Source organism: Thunnus maccoyii, chromosome 17 (assembly GCF_910596095.1).
Source record: "Thunnus maccoyii chromosome 17, fThuMac1.1, whole genome shotgun sequence".
NCBI lineage: Eukaryota > Metazoa > Chordata > Actinopteri > Scombriformes > Scombridae > Thunnus > Thunnus maccoyii.
Genome location: NC_056549.1, coordinates 24,352,022 through 24,374,128, shown reverse-complemented (window position 1 = coordinate 24,374,128; position 22,107 = coordinate 24,352,022). Strand labels below are relative to the sequence as shown.

The window sequence follows — 22,107 nt, the reverse complement described above, 5'->3', positions numbered from 1 at the left end:
ACATTTAGACTTAATAATACAAACATGTATTCAAGTACATGATTACAGGTTACATTACCTCATGCATATTGCAACCCCTTGTGATAGTTTAATTTTAGGTAACTGTAGATAAATTGTATTTTCATTTGTGTATTTAGCATCAGACTTCTCATTCTGGCTATGTCATCAGGGTCAGTGGTGTTTTTCATCATCCCCTTCACTCTCTCAGTGAGGTGGATTTACGTTTGTGCTGTGTAAGCGCTTCCCCAGCCACGCCCCACCAAATCAAATGTCACACCATCTCTTGGGGTATTAATCACACTCACAAGTGCCCGCACGCACACACACACACACACGCACGCACACACACACACACACACACACACACACACACACACACACACTGAGGCCTAGAAACGGAAATAAAAAGAGAGGAAAGGTCACAGGAAGTTTTGGTGGAAATAAGTAAACGTACTCTGACCTTCTTTCTCACAAACACATAGAAACACTCCAGCCTCATGGTTACATTTTAATAGGTATGTTTTTTCATAAGCATGTTTTTTCTTGCCCTTGGAAACTTTACTTCAGCTTTGCACACTTCAGGTAATAAATGGGCTAGTCATAAGTCTGAGAAAACAGAAAGGTTTTAAGTTTTCTTTTAAATGTGGAAACAGTAAGTGACTGATTTCAGGTCATCTGGCAGTTTGTTCCTGAGAGCAGGACTAAAGTAACTAAAACCTCCCTCTGAAGCCCTGGATCTTGTTCTGGGTATAGTTAGACAACAACTACCAGATGACCTGAGGGGTCTAGTTGGACCATAGTCAGTGAGCAGGTCAGTAATATACTGGGGAGCCAAACCACTAAGTGCTTGGAAGACTAATAGCACATTTTTGCAGTTGATTCTGTGCTGTACTGGGAGACAGTGAAGAGATTTAAGAACTGGTGTAATATGTCCAGAGTTGTGTGTTTGTGTAAGGACTCTAGCTGCTGCATTCTGAATGACGTGCAGCCCTGAATGAAAAGCTAAAATAAGCTGATACAGCAGATACAGAGTATGATACTGTAAGACACTGTTGAATAAGAGGATTTCTACTTTAAAGCGACTTAAGTGTAAAAGAAAGGGGGGAACTGCAAGATAAGGGGTTCAATATTAAAACATATGTCCTGTCAGTTTTAAGATGAGGAAAAAGAAAAAATAAGAGGGTGACTAACTTTGAAAAGAGAGGAAAATATGACGTTGTATGGGGTGTAGCCATGTTGTCTATGGGTGTATCATGGCTACTTTAATTGCTGGTGTGACTCATGGATTATGATCAGACTGATATACAACTGATGCCATGGATGTGATGCAGTTTGATTATTAATATCATAAATATGATTAATCATTAATATGATTGTATTATTATTACATTTAGTTTTATGAGTGTTTGCGTTTTCACTGTCTCAAAGGCTTTTCCAACCAGACAAGAACAGAAGTACAGTACAGGAGGCTGCAGCTGTTAAAACAAGAAGATGACAAACAAATGACTGATTACAGTAAAGTAGAGCAAGTACAGTCTGAGAGGAGACTCTCTGGAACAGAGACAGATGATTAAAAAACTCAGCAGGCAGGAGGGTGTTGCCAAAGCACACTTTTAATTCAAACAAGCATACTGTAGTGCATGTAGTGCAATGAAAAAATGCTCAGAAACAGATGTGACCTTTTACATAATACATGTGATATACATACATACTTGTCATATAATAACGCCTCTGAAAGTTTTAAGACCACTTGAATTAAGGATATTCACAAGTTATAAATCTTTCTGAGAACCAGCTGTAGACATTTAATTTAGAATTCACCTTAATCACAGACAGCCAGTATATATCAAGAAGAAAATAACATCAAATCCAGACAAATTGTGCAGTTTAGCTGTAACTCTTATATTCTGTAATGTTGGAAAAACAATGCATTGTTTGTAGTTTATCAGTCAAAAATATAAAATAAAGACATTTCAAGTCAAAACACGCGGTTCAAACCAACAGCTAGATCAGTTTCAGTCAGCCTGTGTGGGACAAAAGCAAACAGTACAAGAAGTTTTACTGTTAAGAGTTAAGAGGCTTTCTAATCTGAAATGTTTAAATGGAAAACCAGCTACTCTGACTTTTGAATTGATTCATCGACTATTTTTCTCTCTACAGTAATTTCCCTGTTCTTCTATGAGTTAAAGCAGCTATAATCAATATTTTCAAATTAACAATGGATCATTGCTTATATGTAAAAGTGGAACTCATACACATTTTCACACACTGTAGAGTTCCTGTAAGCCCTGAGCTAAATATTTCCTACAGGAGTTGGTGGAGACCAAAAGCAAAGCCAAAAGGAGAAAGAATATTTGTCAAGGGAAATGATTGATGATATGTCAGTCTTGTGTTCACAGTTTTGTTTTTCTGCTGCCCCTGAGTGGCTAAAAAATCAGTTATTACAGGTTTAAATTATAACAACTGTAATGAAAGTCTACAAATAAGTAGAAAACAGTAACAGACACAAATCCACAATATACTACATTTACAACCTTGTGGTTGTTTTCAGGCCTTGTTTCAAATCCATTAACAAACAATCACATGCTCACAATTTAATTTTTGATTTGGGCTTGACTTAGTTTAATTAGTAGGTTTCATCCACTTGACATAACTACGTCTATTCTGACACTTAATTGGCCTGATATTTTGAGATGTGTAAATCAAGTGCAATTTAGATGGAGAGAAAGCATCATCTGCTATTAACAATGCAATGCAGGGTGTTATTGTTAGTAATAAATGACTGTCAGTGCATAATAACTTGTATAAAAATGCATTCTGCAAAAGTTGGATGGAAACCTGCTCTAGAGAAAGAAAAAAAAAAGACAGAGACTAATGGAGAGTAGGGATCAGAAAAAGACACTCAGAAAAAAAACAAAGCTCATCCATCTGCACAGGTCGGATTTCACACAGGAAATGGGTTTCTTCCTCTCTTCATTCCTCATTGATTCTTTTTTCTTTTCACCTTCTCTTATGATTTCCATCACTCCCACCTTCCTCCCTCTTTCACATGGATGGATGAATAGATGGAAAACAAAAAGTATGTGGTGTTTCTTCTGAAGATATTTATTTAACCGTTACGGAGAAAAACATTCTGAAAAATAAAAAATGGAGTAAGTAAAAGCTGTTAGCAGAAGCAGCTTTTCCACTCTTTGGACATAAATGCTACACTTGATTTTTAAGGTTTATTCTAAAGGTGGAAACATCACATATGTTTTCTTAATAAGTCCCAGAGTGCTATCCAAAATAAAAATGTGTAGCAATAAATGTATGGGAAAGAAATATACATGCCTGTGATTAACCTGCCAGAAAAATCATTAACCTCTCGTATATTCATGCATGATTTTCTGTGCATGTTACATTAAAATGTTGGTACCCATCGTTAAAAAACTGTGTTTCACCATTTTGAATGCACAGCTACTTTTCGACATATATTTTATTAATTCGGAGCGCAGTGAAAGCCTGAAGAGTAAGTCATTTGGCATTCTCACCAGAGCAGATGTCAGTGAGTTCATCGATTTCTTCTTGAACTCTGAGGAGGAGGAGGTCCTGCAAGATTTCCTGCTGCTGCTCCTCAGCTTCCACCCCGAGAAGCTCCAGGTGATGCTCCTTTAATCTCAGCAATGCACGGCCTGGAAGAGAGTCATGCATAAGTGAGTATTAATCCAGACACAAAGTGGATGTGTTGAGTGAAAGTTAGGACTATTAAAAGCAGTAAAACAAAACCACAGTATGTTTATTTAACTAATTCTACCTAAAAAACGCTGCCAAAAATGAATATCCTCTTGATTTCTGGATCTTCTCATTAAACATTTGTTCCAGTAAAGCAAATCAAATTAAATCCATCGGTTGTACCTGATATAGCGTGTTTAATTATGGATTTATGGAGTACGCCCATTTGAGTTGGATACTGTTCCTGCACCCACTCCAACACTTCTTCCACCGACCACAATGACACTCGCTTTGACAGGTCCATCACCCTGCAACCACATCAGCAACACCCTGAAAAGGCAAAAAACTGAAAAATTCATAACATAGAAACATTGTTCTGGAGAGGAACACCTTAAATACTGAATTATATCCATTTTTAGCCCTTTGATTTTTATTATTGATTAATCTGCCATTTTGCTTAATCATTTTGTCTCTAAAATGTCAGATAATAGTGAAAAACATCTGTCATCATTTCTAGGAGCTCATGGTTTTATCTTCAAATGTCTTCTTTTATCTGATCAATCGTCAGAAATCTAAAGTTATAAATAAGATTCAGTTTACTATGATGTACTGTATGACACAGAAAAATGTCAAATCCTCAATTTTCAGAAGCTGCAACCACCAAATTTTTTGCATTTCTGCTTAAAAAAATGATTCATTGACTATCAAAGTAGTTGCCTATTAATTTTATTAATCAGCTAATCGATTAATTGAATAATTATTGCTGCTCTACCCTCCTGTCACCTGCAGTGACAGGAGCAAAATAATGCTTTCAAGTGCTCTTTGTAAGTTTCTACTTATCAGGTCAGAAATTGTACATCATCTATGAAATATCTCAAAAAAAAATGCCATAAAAATTTCATTGGTTTCTTCGAGCAGCAGTCCAAATACCAACAATACTGAGTTAACAATGATATAAAACAGAGAGAAAACGCAAATCCTCATGTTTGAAATGTTTTGCATTTTTTGGTTGATAAATGACTTCAACTTTTAATCATTCAGTCAATTAAAAATCAATGGTGATTGATTTTCTTTCAGTTAACCCAGGAAAACCAAATATTTTGAACAGGAAGAAGAAGCTGATTATACTTGTGTCAATAACAAATGTACACCTAGTGTTACCATGGTTATTAAAGTTCACCAGGACACTATTTGAGCTGAGTAATTCAGCGGCCACTCCTGTGAACGTGCAGACGTCCCTCAGCAGCACATGTGAAGTTTGAGTCTGAGCTGAACGTAACAGCGAGGCGAAATCAACCAACTCTAACAATCGGAGGTCAGAAAAGTTTTCATAGCAGTTGTTTTGGCTTTCCTCCCAGCCATATCCTCTTGGGGTGCACCGCTATACGGCGAAAACTGTTAAACAGTTGATGTGACCTTTTCAGCGGGCCAGTCTAGTTATTGGGTTATAAATACAGGAATGTAATTTTTCCTGTGTTAATTAAGGGAGATGCGTGATTGGCCGAGGCAGTAACAAGGTCCCAGCGGAGTAATTGACATACAGAGAGTGAAGACCTTTACACCGGGGCAAAGAGACAGAGGAAAGTTCCCTTCAGACTCGGGTTAAATGAGGACAAAAGCAATCTCACTGTTGTCTGTAACGTGGCTTCATCCCTTAAAACAGCATTTCTTAAACTATGTGGCTCCTTAACTCAGCCCCTGTGGTTCAATATCTGCAGGGAAATAAACTGACTGTATATTCAGCTTGTCTTCTTTGCTCTGAACCATTTCATTTATCTTTATACTGCCCACTTACAACTGAACCAGGACTTGTAAATAAAAAAAAGTAATATGCAGTAACAAGCAGGTTGGGAAATTTGCTTTCTGTATCACTTCCTGATTGTGTGGTGGATTTTTACATCCTACTACTGCAATTAATTAACCTATGTTTGTTGCAAGTTAATCCAAATTTATGTTTAATTCTAAATTAAACACATTAAATGTATCCGAAGTGCTTTAAGTGTTATTAATCTCACTGATGTATTGCTTTTTCCCAGGCCTGATGTTTCCTCTTTCACTTGCGGCTACGCACTACTTCTCCTATTATCTGTTCCTGCTGCAATCGTCTGCTTCTAGTTTGACAGTTTTATTGATTTTTAGGATGGAAAAGTTAAAGTTACTGTGTGGGCACTTCTGTTTGCTTCTGTTTGCTTTCCTTGGCAACTTGATTTCATATACAGCACAAAAACTGAAACTGTATTGTAAGTACAACTGCCCAGAATCATTTTGGCCTTCTGCATTGCATTTGCATTTTTATTTATTTTGTGTAGAGTTGAGTATAACTTGACATTATTTTAATATTTGGGCTTGTATAATGCTCAGGTATTTCATATAAACAAAACTCAAAACCTCTCAAATGTCTACACACAAGCAGCAGTAATAAAATACAGATCAAAGGAGGAAAGAGCAAAAGTCTGAACAAGCATACAATACCAGCTTTTGGTATTTGACAGTCTTCTGTACTTAGTGACATGGATATATTTCTCTAAGTATTTAAGTTCAGTACTCAGCCCTAATACTGTTAGACTCATACCAGTTTGCATGGCGTGAAGAAATACATACAAGTAAAACCTTCATGCTATCAGTTATGTTCTATGGCTGGGCTGAATTTTATTTCTCTTTTTTTGGAAATACAGCAAATATCCAGAGTTTACAGGACAAACAGGACATATTAACAAGTTGCAGGATTCAGTCATCCTTCATGCATCCAAAGATGTAATCCTACCACCTTGTGGTTTCCTGCAGAATTGCATCATCTCCTCATTAAGTCTTTAAAACAGTTTTTATGTGAGTAGTTATTGCTCAACATCTTTCTAAAGAACTTAGGCATGTTTTTGTCAGCTTTTCTCCATTTTGCATGATGCAATCTCTTGATGCCTTTCCCTCCCCCATGTTGGGAGAGAGTTCAGGCCAAACTCTGCTCATAATAAGAGCAATAGCTTGATGTTGAGTTTCCTTTTGGCAAATGTGTAAAACATAAACTCATCAAACGCCTCTTCTAGCTTATGTGATTTTTGTATGTTTTTCTATATATTCACCAAGCATCACTTATCAAAATATCAACTTTACAAACTGACTTCACACTGGTCAGTGCCTCTTGCTTAGCTGTGTATTAAAAAAACTGTAAAAACGTATAAATGGCTAAATTGGCTGAATAACTTAAGTTCAGCTGTATGCCGAATTGAAGCAGTTGCTCTCAGATGTTATTAGCTTGTTATAACAGGTGTGAACTTATGCCGGTAAAATATAACTAATTAAAACATCCACATTTTAAATGTAATTTGGCAGGGCATCAGAAGATGCCCCGCCCAGAGGTTTACAGCAACCCAGCGATGAACAAAAGTCTTTGAACATCAAACATTGATCATATGTGGCAGGTGTTAAAACACAGTGACAACTTTGCAAACTTTATCTTTTATGTATTTTGGATTAGAGAGAAGAAGTCATATTTACCTCCGCCGAGGTCCGTTGGTTATTGTTAAAAATTAATGGCGAGCTTCGTCTGTACCTGTACAGTCTATGAAGTGTTACTTTAGGTACATTCCTGTTCCCGGCTCCACCCAGCTGCTGGAGATGCCTTCAGGTGTTGTCGGAACTTTTGGAATCTGTATGGTACATGTATCTTAAGAGACAACACAAAGGCCCAATCATATATCCTGTTGAATCAAATCCCATGAAAAACTTTTTAGGAAATTGTTGTCATGTCAGCTAAACGTGACCAGAGCACAGATCTGTTTTTGTTCAGTCAAGATGTGGCATCCTTTGTTTGGCTGTGGAAAATAAACACTTCCATTGCACCCCACAGGAGGATATAAAAGTGTTGCCCTGGGTTGAGAATTAAAGCGCATTTTGTATTCCAGTGTCCATTTTATCATGATCTTCATGGTAAGTTTTTTATGAAAATCTCTGCTGGACGTTCCAGTCATATCAACATGTAAACTATAGTGTGTGTTCAATTATCTCAGTTTTTGTTAAAGGCTTACCATGTATGAGAGTGTTATGTAAATACCTGATATACTATGTATTAGATCTGCAACCACCAATTATTTCCATTGTTGATTATTTTCAGATTGAATTCCCCATGAACCATTTCAACTAATCGTTGCACCTCTTTTGTGACACATATGGATAAAGTACCATATGTTTTGCCTGCTTAGTGTTTTCAAAGCCCAGGTACAACACTTGAATAAAAGTATACATTCATTTGTGTCATCATAGGACAAACCACTACATGTAGTGTCATGTTACTAGTGAACTTTGCATACATGAAAAATTATTCTTAATAGCTCTTTTCATGCTTTATTTGCAGGGTTCCAGTTCTATACCTTACTAACTTTCAAATGCACTCTTGCCCTATAAATAAAAATTGTTTTGCATTTCATTCACTTTCATAAGTGTCTGAGTCTATATGGAGTGTTAATGGAACAAGCCAAAAACGAGGAAAATACAACTAATTTGGCAAAAGTGAAGTTTACGATCTCAGCAACTATTGTTTCCAATGTTTGGATGATAAATTGAGTAAATCTTAAGTAATATATAATGCATATAGATATACTGTATTCCATCATCCTAAATGCCTAAATGAGATCAGACAAAGCTAACACTGGAATCTTTCAAATATGGTCAGATATCGTCTTGGCTTGATTTATGGGATTGACGAGGGGTTCATGAAGGCATCATCACTAGTCCAGGTAGGCTGTGTAAGTGAAGGCTAAAGACAGATTTTTTTTTTTTATCCATTCAAAGAATTCATTTTCACTCTCCAAACTTTACAAAACAATACCAGCTGATCTATACATCAACATACAACCTGCTTACACCCGACAGAGGGCGCACGTGTACAGCAGGGCAAGCGGCCTTTCTTTACCTTCCTCTCTTTTTGTACATCAGCTGCTCGGCAGGCAGAGCAAACTTCAGCTGTGAGTTTTGTGATGGTCACATGATGATGTTGTGGGTATATTACTCCCAATGTCTCAGCTTGTCCCTCACAGAGCTGACTGTCTGCCTGCTGCAGTGAGAGGGACTGTGCATGGTGCAGTGTTTTACTCTTCCTGCCTGTTTCATTTAATAACACTGAGGGAGTGAACCAAGGCAAGGTTGGAGTTACAGCGTCAAGCCGCAACTTTTTGTGGGAAACTATGAGAAACGTGGAGCTGTGATTTTTTTTTTTTTTTTTAAATTTCCAGTTGACAGCTGACAAGGTGAGAGAGCTTGCTTCTCTTGTTTTGCATTCAAGTTTGCTGTTTAAAGTATAACTCAGACATAACATGTTAACTTCTAGTAAAATGCATTAACCCTTAAATCCTCTCTGAGTGTGTATAGTGTCATTGCAGCTGTTTTTAGCCTCAGTTGATTGTGTGTCACCTGTCATAGCTTTCAAGTTTCAAGTTAGCCTGTCAAGTTTTTTCCTTTTTCAAATTATTGCAGGACATGGAAATATTTTGTATTTCCATTGGATATTAAGTCACATAAATCAACTCTTTGTATGCATATCAGCATGTTTGGACATTTTGATGTTAAATAGTGGGTTTTTGATGTATAGGGATTGTGCAAAAGCTTAGTTTAGAGATGCATGCCCTTTTTAAGTATCAACAGGTTGTAACTGACATGTTTAATACCTGAAAAAGGCAGCATCAGTGTAATACTTCCTGATTTATTGTTGGGTCCATTGAAGGCCACACGTTGACCTTTAAGGCGGTAAATTGGTTGACATCTGTTAAAATTTTATTACAACTAGGCTGGATGGCATCAGTTAAACAGCTGATTTACTGCATGTTATTTATCACACTGCTGTGTGCTACAAAAAGACCGGAAACGCACATTTAATGAACTCATCCGCAGAAAATTGTTGCTTTGTGTTTCAGCGGTCATGGGTGAAGTATCTCTGCTTTGAATTAAGCGAGAAAATGGGTTAATGTTGCACATGGATGATTGAGCAATGACATGGGGTGTTGCCTATGTATAGAGAGAGATGGTGCTTTCAATTGCTTTAGCTAAGCCACCCACGTCTGTGATTTGAAGGCATAAAATCAACGCCCCAGCACATTAAGGTGCTTTTTATTGATAATAACTAGATGGCTTAACTGACCCTGCAAGAATTAAAGTTAATTGTATATATGTAGGATGTAATATGCAACAGACAACTGACTTTTTCAATTGTTTTTAATTCATTACATGCACCATATGTTCTCATTGCCTGCTCTGTTAGTAGGTAAGTATAAGTAATTTATACATTGGGATCATGTTTTAAACAGTTATGAAGGCAGCAGAGACCACACGCGCTGGTTCCCTCCCTCACAGACAATTAGATGCTCAGTTGGGGGCAAAATCTCACGAAGCGGCGACGCATGACAAGATAATTGTTTCCTCTGTTGCTGAGTGAATCTCTCTTTCTGTCTCTCAGTTCACCACCAACTGTCACTCACTGCCTCTCAGTGCATTTTTCTGTGAAATAGACTAAACCCAAAGTTGTCTGGAGCTGTTGCAGAGTCTCTCCATATACCACCAAAACTTTATACTGCCTATAAAGGAGATGAAGAGAGGCAGTAATGACAAGTGTAGATCAACGAATCACCAGCTAAGAGGAGATCTGAAGCTAAATCCACTGCCACCAAAGTATTTTTTATATTTCAGATAAAGCTTAAAAGTACATTTCTGGTGGTTTATATATGTTCCCCACAATGATGATAAAACTGGATGCAACATCAGATTTGGATTAATTTACTATTTCCAGTGCACTGTACCCATCTAATGCACATAAGACATTGGCTACCTCTAGCCTAATTAGTGGCCTCTCTTTATGGACATATTTGCTAATTGAACTTAAGTTCAACGGTTTTTTGTTTGTTTGCGCCAAGTTCCTATATGCCAAAAACAAGATCTACCACAGCTATTTTAGTTTCTTAAAACAATCAAGTAGACATTTAGTTTGACCTTTTGGGAAATATGCTTATTGCTTTGTTTCCAAGAGTTAGCTGAGAAGATATATACCACTCTATTGGCAATTAACCTAGCTTAGCATAAAGACTGTAAGCAGGTGGAAACTCTAGCCCATGGGTGTATTAAAGGAACTGGATACTGGACTATTCACCAGTTAATGAAAATTGCTTGCCTGGCATACAACCAAAAAAAGTTTTCTAGTCTCCGAGTTTGCTTCCACATTTCTCAGCCCACTGAATATGCACAGTAGTGTTTCTCCACTCTGTCTCTTTCACAATGGCGGTCTATGGGGAAAATACACAGGGGATTGTTTTGAAACTATTAGCTCGCTTGAAGCCAAGCTAACTGTCTCCTTGCTCCAGCTTCATATTCAATGGATAGATATGGGAGTGGTATTGATCTTCTCATCTAACTGCCAGAAAGAAAACAAAGAACCATATTTCACAACATGGGACATAGCATGTCGAATTATTAAGTCCTCACTATAATGAATATGGACGAAAAACATTGTTTGGTAATGACTAAAAGAAACCTTGTTTCTTTTATGTGAAATTCCCAATTTGGAAGGTGCTCATGTACATAAGCTGTACAATTTCCTTTCCACTTATTCCAAACTGGATTGTCCTCAAAATGAAGACATAACATTCATCTTCTCAACTTTGGAGGTCCCTGATAAACATGTGGACAAACTAAGTTTAACATCTGACAATATTTGAGTCTCAAATGGTCAATAAGATGTAAAGTCATACTTTGTCTTAAGTGCAGCTTTTCTTCTTGGCTAGTTGTCACACTGCATCTTGAATCATTTGATGTGATTGGACAGAGCTCTGAGAGGAAAGCCGCCAGTCATTTGAGGGATGAGGAGAGTAGAAATCCGCTTCCCGTAAGGATCCAGTCACGTTAGACCTGATGATAGCAGAGGCCTAAGGGAGTCCAACGCCATGATGAACAGCTGATACTGTGCATCAAAGGCTTTAGTTTCATCAGGAAAAATACTTTTTTTTTAATGTTCGTGATTCCTGGTGGTTTGGATGTGAATGTTTTGGACTTGGAAGTGGTTTTCAGGGCCTTTTTTCAGTTGTGTTCAGTAGGGCTGAAACTATCAAATATTTTTTTGATTAAACAATTGGTCCTCAACCCAAAGATATTCAGTTTACTGTCATAGAAGACTAAATAAAGCAGAAAGTACTCACATTTGAGAAGTTAGAGTCAGAGAATTTCAAACTTTTTCTTAAAAAATGACTCAAAACAATAATTCAGCGTTATTAATCGATTAATCAACTAATTATTGCAACTCTAATGGTCAGTCCTGCTACTCCTGATAGAGCATACTCTGTAAATGGAAACTTCACCTGTTTTTGTTGTGTTTTGGTTTAACTTGCCCTTTAAATCTGACCAATACTATGCATATCACACAGTTAGTGGTTTTCTTACTTGACTTTTTTTCCTTCTAAATTTCTATTTTTCATTTTGTCTGCAGTTGCAGAGATAATGAGAGCAGACAGAGGTGACTCTTTGTGTTCCCACCATCCTTGGTTGGCACTGAGCAACAGAGACCAACTAAGTGTGTGATAAAAGAGTGTCACCACACAAAACTCAGTGTAATTAGATGATAACTCACCTCATGCACACACTCACGCACACAAACACACACTGTAGATACAGTCACACACAGGGGTATGGAGGGTTTAGGGAAATCTCCTAGCAGCCTTAATGGTTTCTGCCTAGCTTCAGTCTAAATGTCAACCTGACCCCTCTATCCCCTCTGTAATGAGAAAGTCCAGACTGAGCACTTTTTAACGACTTTGTCAAATACTCACAGATCTGCCGCTGGAGCTTGTGGGAGTTTCACACCCATCGTCTCCCGTCTGCAGCAGATTTAATTTTATCCCTCTATCGAGTCGTCTATGTCTATTCTGTCATGAGCCTTTTTCTATTTATTCTGTGGTCCCTTTCACTTTATTCATATGGCAGCCATATTTGACGTAGCGTGGGAAACCCTACCCAAACTAGAAGAGCAAACACGCTCAACTCATAGTAGATAGTCGGTGTATGGCTGCAAGCTAATGTGACTTGACTAACTCGTTCTACCCAGAAAGAAGTGAGCAACTCATTGGCATTCTTCATCAGTTATTCTTGAACAAAAAAAATATGAAATCCAATTAAAAACTGAGTTGTCAAATCGTAGATTTTGTTCCAGATTTGCAAATAGTAACTCAACAATGGCTGCACCTGCTGGATGTCAACAGCCTATTTAAGATTGAATTACTTCTTGTGATGATAAGTGGCTTCTGAGACACTCCCCTCTCCCGGGAGATGTTTTCATTAGATTTATGTGCCCATATGGCCTCTGGTTTTGGAAGGAGGACAAGTTGGAACTCTCCCATAACCATATCTGTCAAAGCTCCCTTCATTCTTCACCCTTCTGAATTCATGTGGTTAAATATTTGAGTGTCTGCTTAAGATACAAATATTTCTCTAGTCCAACTTTTGCATTTTTGGGAAATTATGTCCTCAGCTCTACAAAGCATTGTAGCGCCTTTCAGCTCGTTGTTTTGGTTTTCTGGTTCGCAACTTCACTGATGGGGTTTACTCTTACCACTCTCATCAACCCCATTCCCAGCTACAGCAGGCAGCTGTTCTCAGCAAAAAAACCACAATAAACCCACTATATTCTGACTGCCCAACACCAAACGGCAGCCAGAAAGCTTAGCAATTAGCTGGTGAACACAGTGGAGCATTTAGCATCTTAATAGTAACACATTTCCCTCAGGAGTTATTGGAAACCAAAATAGAGCTAAAATGAGAGTGAATATTAGTCTTGAATGTATCAGGTGGCAACAGACACGACTCTAAGTGAATGCTAATGTTGTTCAGTGTATTCTTGATGTGTAAATAAGAAACAGTTTTCCATTCAACATAGTGTGGTGGTAATAGTGTATGTTAAAGTTGTGTTCAAAGCTTTTTGTGCTCAATCAATACAGGTTAAAGTTACACTTTTATCTGTCTTCCCTGATCCATAGATGCTTGTTGGGATTCACTGTATTGACAACACACTTGTGATATTATCTTTTTTTTTCTCTTTGTTTTGATGATTGCTCCTAAAACACTTGAAACATGATTACATGGCGGTTGTGTACCCAGTATTGCCATTGTTGATGAATTCAAATAAAGTTACGCTTTTAGAAATGGAAATGAATCCTATACATTATTTGTTTTCACATTGTTGTCAAATTCTTGCGAGTGTTTTGGATGCTTATTCGAAAAAGAAGATAGGGAGAAGATTTGTGAGGCATGTGCAGTGATTTGGACATTGCACTGGTGTAACTCAAATAAATTCCCTTAACTGGATGTCTAGGCTCATGTTTGGGGACAGAATGACTAGTTTTAGACATTTAGAAAGACCTTGGAGCAGAACCGTTGTTCCTGTGTGTTGAAAGGAACCAGTTGAGGTGGTTCGGATGGCTGATCAGGATGCCTCCTGGATGATTCCCTGTGGAGAATTTCCAGGCATGTCAAATTGGGAGGAAACCACTGGGCAGACCCAAAACACACTGGAGGGATTTTATATCTCATCTGGCCTGGGAATAGCTTGGCATCCCCCAGGGAGCACTGGAGAATGAGATGGACGCCTGGGCTTCTTGTTGGCCTACTGCCACCAGAACCCAGATAAGTGGTGCATGTAGTCAGCACTAGCCATTAGGGCTATGGCACATTTTGGAAGAACTGGCAAGGCAGTTCTGAGCTCCTCGGTGTCCCAATATTGTTTGACTGGACTAATAATGGAGTTTTTTTGTTGTAATGTGTTCTGATGGCAATTGCTGATTGCTGAACACATCTGAAAACAATATACCTTTTTATGAGAATCCTTGCCCGCTGCCACACACTCCTCATGGGAAGTTAGTAGGAAAGGTGAATCAGTTTTTTCTTGCCCGTCAACTGACCCATGTTTTATGCACATCCATTCATAGCTTTTTAAAATATCCGGCTAAAAGGCAAACAGGCACATGGAGTGGGGCAAAAACACAAACCCTGTCCAGCTCTGTTGGCAGAGGAAACAAATCAAATAACACTAGAGAGACGGCCACAATCCTCAAACCACAAGGATTTCCTTCAGTTTGTTTAGCTTGGACCTACATCTTTGTGTATGTGTGCATGTATGTGTGCATGTATGTGTGCGTGCGTGTGTGTGTGCGTGCATGTGTGCGTGCGTGCCTGCGTGCATGCCTGTACTGGAGCTTGAAAAGTGCAACAGAGACAGCTTGTCCACCTCATTAACAGCACTAGAGGGCAGCAAAGGTAACAAACACGTGTGCTGAAACTTCTATACCTGTGAGGACCCTCATACTTCATTGTGGTGTTGATTGTGGGGACAAACACTGACTTTAACTTTGGGAAAAATCTTCCCATAGTGTACAACTAAGCTTAGATACGGTGGCTGAGAAGGTAATAACATATTATTCATATCATTTTTATACTCATCAAACCTTTTAGTGAAACTTCATACCCTGTTGGTGGATGTATTGCCATCATGGAGACCATTCCCATCAAGATAGAATGACTTTGTTTTGATTTGGGGGCAAGTGGACCCAAATCATGTTGGGAAATTTCTCCCACCTGTATAGTGGGGCAACTCTTAATTCATCTATTTAGGTTTTTCTTTCCTTTGTAACCCATATGTAGCTTGTAAATCATTTGGGTTTGTTATGGAGAGATGGCAGTGTCATATGTAATGAGAAACAGATCCTGTGAATCATACTGTTTGTGTCTTTTCTCCTCAGAGCAGAAGGAGATGGAGAACAAGGCCATGTATCTGAGTACATATGAAGAGAGAGAGAACGGATCCATGTATGAAGAGGCTTATGACGGACGCAACCTGTCCAAACTCAACCTGTGTGATGAAGGTAAGAGGAGAGTTGAGACCTGGAAGGTCTGAATATGGGGAAGCTGAAAACACTGAGCTGAAGTAAAGCTTGTTGATTTTGGGTTTAGAGATTTATAAAAAGGAGCAGATTGGTTTAAACATTATTCAACATATTCAACACATTCAACTAGACGCAGCCAAAATGTTATGTTTGTTGCTACAAGAGAAGCTGACCACTGTAATTCGCTGTAAATTATGCTCTCTTGCAACAAGGACAGTTCTGAATATCTTCCAGTACTAGAAACTGGGAAGAAAATCAGGTGAAAACATTAATGAACTTGCCCTTTCTGTTGTAGGGCTGCAAAGATCGAGATTATTTTCCTTATCAATTAATCAGTTAATCATTTTCTCAATTAATCAATCAGTCTTTTGGTTTATAAAATATCATAAAATGGTGAAAAATGCGGATTACTGTTTCCCAAAGCCCAAGGTGTTGTCTTTTCCCGACTAACAATCCACAACCCAAAAACATTCTGTTTATTATCAGAAGCAGAAGTATTGTTTCTTTAAAAAATTACTCAAAATAATGAATCAATCGTCAAAGCAGTTGGCAATTAGCTTTCTGTCGATTGACTAATCAACTAATTGTTGGAGCTCTACCTCTAAGTAAGCAAAAGAAAACAAATGGTCAAACTGCTGAGTGGTTGTGATGCAAATGGTATTTTTAAGATTGAAATTTCACCCATATTTTTGACAGTTTTTGTCTAGTTTTGTTCATCATTTTTGTTTTTTTAAATTGTTCATAAGTCTGATACAAATTAGTTTCAGATCTTTTGAAAGCTGTAAATGATTTTCAGAAAGGGACTTTCTACAGAAGCATTTATGTGTGTAAACAGAAACGCCCACACACACTTAAAACAAACCAGTGTAGACTCAAGTGCACTAACGCACATGCAGGCAATGCTGTCACTGTTTGGCATCTGCTCTTCCCTCTCTATGGTCATCTACGAAGGCCAGAAATGTCCAAGACCAACATCTGTGCAAGTATGCTTATATGAGTGTGTGTGTGTGTGCACGTGTGTGTGTGTGTGTGTGTGTGTGTGTGTGTGTGTGTGTGTGTGTGTGTGTGTGTGTGTGTGTACAGGTGCAGCTGAACGAATCCACAGTTGACCCTGTGGTGTTCTCAGGTTTCGACCCAGGGCTCTGCGAGTTTGGTGGGAAAGACTTAGAGAACATTAACTGGAGAATTTGTTGACATTTTAATGGAAAACGGACAATGACCTCACGTATCAGAAAGACTGCTCTCTTCCAAGTCCACTAATCCTAGAACATTTTCACACCTCGTTCAATTAGAGAAGATATTCCCAGCCCCAGACTGGGTTTAGCTCATGTGGGTACAGCAGAAGAGAGCAAGCAGGCATTAGGTTTCTATGAGACACTGGCAAGGTTTAATTTTGAGTGGGAATGTGATCCAACTCTAATTCACCCAACTGCAAGGGCAGTGTGCATTATGGGTAAAACACACTTAGAATTATGGGTACAGAACAAGTAATGGAGAGCCAAAGTCATGGCGTCTCGTCCAGCTTAGCCTCTGTAACTCAATCTCTCACTCAGCCTTTCTTTCATCTGCCTTTCTGAAAAAATGAAGCGTGTTCATAGGGTTTTTGGGGCACTTTTACACTGTTATGATGTCTAAATTAAATATGGTCAAATTTCCAAAACTTGAGGTGAACATATGTAAAAATGCTCTCTGCACATCAAAAGCCATGGCTTCAGTCTGCTCTGAACGCTCCATTTTCAACATTACCTCTACTTCCTCCTTGTGATGACATCAGTTTGCTCATGCCCACAAACGGCGGTCCTTTCTGTAGCCTTTTGTTACTAAGGTTGTTTCATTGGTTGTTCACAATGTCCTCTCCATACTTTGGATCAGATTTCAGTTCGAACATGGACGGATGTATTTGAGAAATTGACATTTTGAGTAAAGAATGAGAACTACTACTGTTTGTTTACATAGCCTCTGGAGCAGCTGGAAGTCTGTCAGAGGCAGTTTCTGGGAACTCACCAATCAGAACAGAGTGGACTGATCGGGAGGGGGGGCTGTAAAGAGACAGGAGCTAAAACAGCCTGTTTCAGACAGAGGCTGAACTGAGAGGGAGATATATAAGGAGTTTTTTGAACTGTAAACCAAGTTAAGATATTCCAGTCAAGCCCCAGAATAAAAATATAAACCAGGAAATGTGCATATGTCCCCTTTAACATAGCTAAACAATGATGTCTATGTGAGCACAGAAAAAACTACAAGTGTGGCAACATTATTATAGACATGTCTGAGCTAGCCACAGCCCCTCGACTTGTCTTTGTTGAGCCGTGACATTCAGCCCGTAGACGTCAAGGGCTTATGGGAAATGATGTAAAGGTTGCTAAAAAAACATAAATCTTGAATAAACAAAGATATTAAATCATTATTCAAAAAAACTACCATCCTTATCTAAACATATAAAGCGAGCCAAACAACATACTGTTGAGAAAAGCTCTGTTCCAAGGCTGAATTTTAAGTTATTAGCATAGTTACACATATCAATGGGGTTTTGAATGAGCTTTTCTTACTTCTGGACCACAACCTGGAAGTTCTGGTTTCACTTTGGTGCTCTATATTGTGAAAGAAAAATCAGGATTTATGGGAAATGTGGTGTGAACAATACCATTTCTACCATGGTTTGACTTGTGTACAGTAATTATAACAGCACATTACAGTTGCCATGACAATCATATGATAATGTTTGAATATACACACATAGATAAGCGTCTGTGTTGTTTTGTTTGGGAAACAAGTAGTGCTCGCTATACAATGCTGTGTCCATGTATAGTCACTAATTTCACCAAAAACATCCAAATACAGACTGTGCCAGTAAATGACTCACCCTACTTCACCTTGAAATAAACAGACTCAGATATGTGTCAAAAGGTAGTTGTTGCACTTCCAAGTTTACTAATAAAATAAGCCTCTGAGTTTTGGCTAATCCTGCGCTAATCTGTCAGTTAAATCCTCTGTCTCTTTGTGTCTTACAGTAGAGTAAGTTGACAATACCATCACCAGACAGACATGACTCAGATGGAGCACACAGCAGCACAATAATGTGATTCCCAAATGTGTTAACAGTGACTTGATGACTAAGTATGGAACTCTCTGGTCTGATGTCCGTTGGAAAGTGTTCACCTTGCCATTGAAGATCTTTGAAAATGTGCAGTGCATTTAAAGTCTTGCCTTCTCTGCATTTTGTTGTGTTTTATCTGTGAAAAAAAGTTATAAAAGCAGCAATACACAACACACAAAGATGTATTTTAAACTACAATATAACAAAACCCTCAACAAACATCCAACAAAGTTTAATAGTGAAAAAATGCCAAAAATTCTCATAATTCCAGCCCCTAAAATGTGAGAATTTTCTGATTTTCTCTGCTTTATATTATTGTAAATTGAATAAATTTGGTTTTTGAGACTGTTTTTGGACAGAAAAGGGAATTTAAGCCCTCACTTTAGGCTCTGGGAAAGCGTGATGGTGTTTATAAAAAATATTTTCTTACATTTTATAGGATTAATTGATTAGTCTGTCAACAGAAAATTAATCAGCAACTATTTTAGTTGTTCATTAAGAAAAAATGCCAAACAATCACTGGTTCCAGCTTCTCACATATGACAATGTGTTGATTTGTTATTTCAGTCTTAGTCAGATTAAACTAAAAATGTAGTTGTTACCTTGAGCTCTGGGAGCTTTTTCACATTTTTATACACTTAATGATAATTGATCAATCAAAAAAAAAAAAACAATTGACAGATTAATCAATAATGAAAAGCATTAGTCAAAGGAATTCTTGACATTCCTGCTTAGAGTTACAAAAAACCACTCTCATGTCTGTGCATTAAGTGCAGAGCTAATGCTACGAGTTGATTAGCCTAGCTTAGCATAAAGATTGGAAACAGCTATCCTGCCTCTCTCCAAAGTTCAACAATATACACCAACCAACATCTCTTAAACTCAGTAATAAGCACCTTTTGCCTCATTCGTACAAGACTGTACAAGAACTGTAATGTGAACACAACAATTTGTGGTTTTATGAGGTGTTAACGAACTGTGAGTCTTGTGTGAAAATGAGATTGCTAGGCAACACTGCACAGAGCTCCTGGTTGGATGGAGAAACTCTTGTTTATTAATAAAAAGTTACAGGAAGTAACTCCGTCCAAAACCACAAAGTGTTGTTATAAACAAGCAAGATGTAAAGTATTACTTAAATTGAATTTGGACAAAGCCAGGCTAGCTATTTCCCTGTTTCCATATGCTAAGCTAAACAAGTCAAGTCCCAGCTCTAGCTCCAAACTCAACACAGAAATGAGAAAGGTATTATCATCTAGTTCTCTGAAAGAAAGCATATTGCTCAAAATGTCCAACTATACCTTCAAGGCCTTAAAACATCACATGCATGTCTTACATTAACGCTGGAGAAAGAAATGTCAGACAGCAAAGTAGGTGATAATTTCCGCCTTAAGCTCCAGACTGCTGGTTTTATTTCCCAGTCTGTTTTTTATGAAGGTGTTTGCATGATGTGCATTTGTTTTGTCTGTTCTTGAGAGTGTGTTTTGAAGTCCAGCATCAGTATAACTTGAGGGGCAGACTAGCTCAGAGTGCTATTTCTGTTTCTATACATTCCTACTATGTGACATACACACATCTGAGCCAGCTGTGTTTGTCTTACGCTGGAGCAGTGTATGTTCTTCATCAATACAGGGGGAGTGTGTCTGTGTGTATGTGTGTGTGTGTGTGTGTGTGCATCAGCAACAATTCACCAGTGTCCAGTGACAGATTGTCATGGTCCAAGTGAAACCATGCTGTCAGGAGGCCGCACAGGAGAATCAGTGTTTATATTTAAAAGTCAGGCTCAAGCAAACCTCATGACTGTTCACAGGAAGGTAGAATCTCATTATAAACTCATAATATCCCAGCGGGTGTAGTATGTGTCATAATGTTCTTGTCACATAGCCACAATGATTTCCCTGTCTGTTCATGCTTCACATCTTGCTGGCGTGTTTCCAAGAAGATATTTAATTTTGGTTTGACTTTCAACACAAACAGTTAGTCCTCAGTGGCAGCTGACACCTAAAGTGTGTCAACACCTCTGGTATTCACACTGATTTTAATGACATTTCTGTTTTCCCTAAATAGTTGACAGTTGATCTTTCACTAAACCCCTCCCTTAATTCAATCGCACTGTAGCTTAGCAACCATAACCAGGCACAGGATGTGGGTCAATCTTTGAAGTCAACATTCAGAAAAGGTGGGCACTGTACTCAATATCCAAAGAGTTTAGAAGGTGCTGCCTTTTTGGTTGTTTTGTTTATTTTTATCAATCCAAAATGAGTTAGCCTTCATATTCTTTCTTTCTAACTTAACATAGTTCAGATGCTTACTATAATGTAGAAAAACGTACTTACACAAGCAACATGAATGCGAAATTTATGCTGTATTCTTTTAGTATTTTTTAAGAATATGCTCACTTTTACAATGTTTAGCAAATGTATCAGTTAAAACTCCCTAAATTCAATAAACAGTAGGAAAGCCACTACTTGCTACGTTCTGCATGTGTCAGTCTAGCCCCAGTTTGCATCCATTCCATTTCTCTAAAAGATAAATATTTTGTGACGTTTGAAAAACCCACAAGATCGTAAAACACACTGCTCTGAATGTATTTCCAGAATCTTCAGAATCTTCTAACCATCTGGATGAAAAAAAATTCTGTCTGTTGCACAACTTTTTTAACCCTTTTACCAAGTTGTAACTTTCATATTTAGTTAACCAGTAGCTGCCAACTTTGTTTGGATTAGGAAACAGCTTCACAACTTGAAAAGGGTTAAAAATCTTTTTATTGTGCAGGAGACTGAATATTAATGTGTCTTCGAAGATTCTTGATTCTGGAAATAATACATCAGTAAGTGTTTTTATATGACCCTCTGTTTTTTTAAAACATCACCAAGTAATTATCTTTAAGAGAAATGGAAGCTTAGCTCTGTGATCCAATGTAATGCCAATACATGACAAGCACAAACTGAGAAACATTCATGTGGTCCCAAACGCTAAATAGCACGGTAGTGGCTTTGTCATGCTGTTATTACTGGATATAATTTAAGGAGGTTTACCCGAGATACATTTGCCAAAGTTATTGGTTCTTTTCTCTTTTAAAAGTGATCATATTCTTCAAAGGTACTAAGAATACAGCATAAATCTAATTTTCGTATTGCTTGTCCAAGTATGTTTTTCTACATTGTAAGCATCCAAACTATGTTACGTTAGAACTAGAGCTAACCTAACAAAACCTGCTATACAACAGTAATGCTGCTAGTCTTCTAGGTCTTCGATGGTGAAGATTCTGACATTTTGCCTGTTCACTAAACTTGAGCTTCAGTCTTTTTTCAATCATTACAGTGTTGAGCTAGTATATCAGGTAGGTAACCATCATATTCATAGACCCTTTTGCAAGCTTCTCATTTTCAAATGAGT

General features: G+C 37.9%; 2 protein-coding genes across 2 annotated transcripts in view; one reads left to right on the top strand and one right to left on the bottom strand.

The window, feature by feature from the left end:
• Window positions 1-1,593: 1,593 nt before the first annotated feature.
• On the bottom strand, window positions 1,594-7,317 carry LOC121882705 (sterile alpha motif domain-containing protein 12-like). Its single transcript, XM_042391122.1, has 4 exons — window positions 7,204-7,317; window positions 3,895-4,041; window positions 3,531-3,671; window positions 1,594-3,133 (listed from the first exon to the last, which is right to left on the bottom strand). The coding sequence occupies exons 2-4, from the start codon at window positions 4,013-4,015 to the stop codon at window positions 3,117-3,119; spliced, it is 279 nt and encodes a 92-aa protein (XP_042247056.1). The 5' UTR covers window positions 4,016-4,041; window positions 7,204-7,317; the 3' UTR covers window positions 1,594-3,116.
• Window positions 7,318-8,636: 1,319 nt separating this feature from the next.
• The window catches only part of scara5 (scavenger receptor class A, member 5 (putative)), a 99,423-nt gene continuing 85,952 nt past the window's right edge, over window positions 8,637-22,107 (top strand). Inside the window, exons 1-2 of the mRNA XM_042391120.1 lie at window positions 8,637-8,951; window positions 15,471-15,593. Of these exons, the coding sequence (XP_042247054.1) occupies window positions 15,482-15,593 (112 nt within the window). The 5' untranslated portion in view covers window positions 8,637-8,951; window positions 15,471-15,481. The remainder of the gene's footprint in view (window positions 8,952-15,470; window positions 15,594-22,107) is intronic.

Bases quoted from the DNA above. Each gene is read 5' to 3' on its own strand.
- LOC121882705 (XM_042391122.1), bottom strand. From the start codon at position 4,015: ATGGACCTGTCAAAGCGAGTGTCATTGTGGTCGGTGGAAGAAGTGTTG. The intron at 3,672-3,894 runs GTACAACCGATG...ACTCTCTTCCAG, and splicing joins AATTAAACACGCTATATCAG to GCCGTGCATTGCTGAGATTA.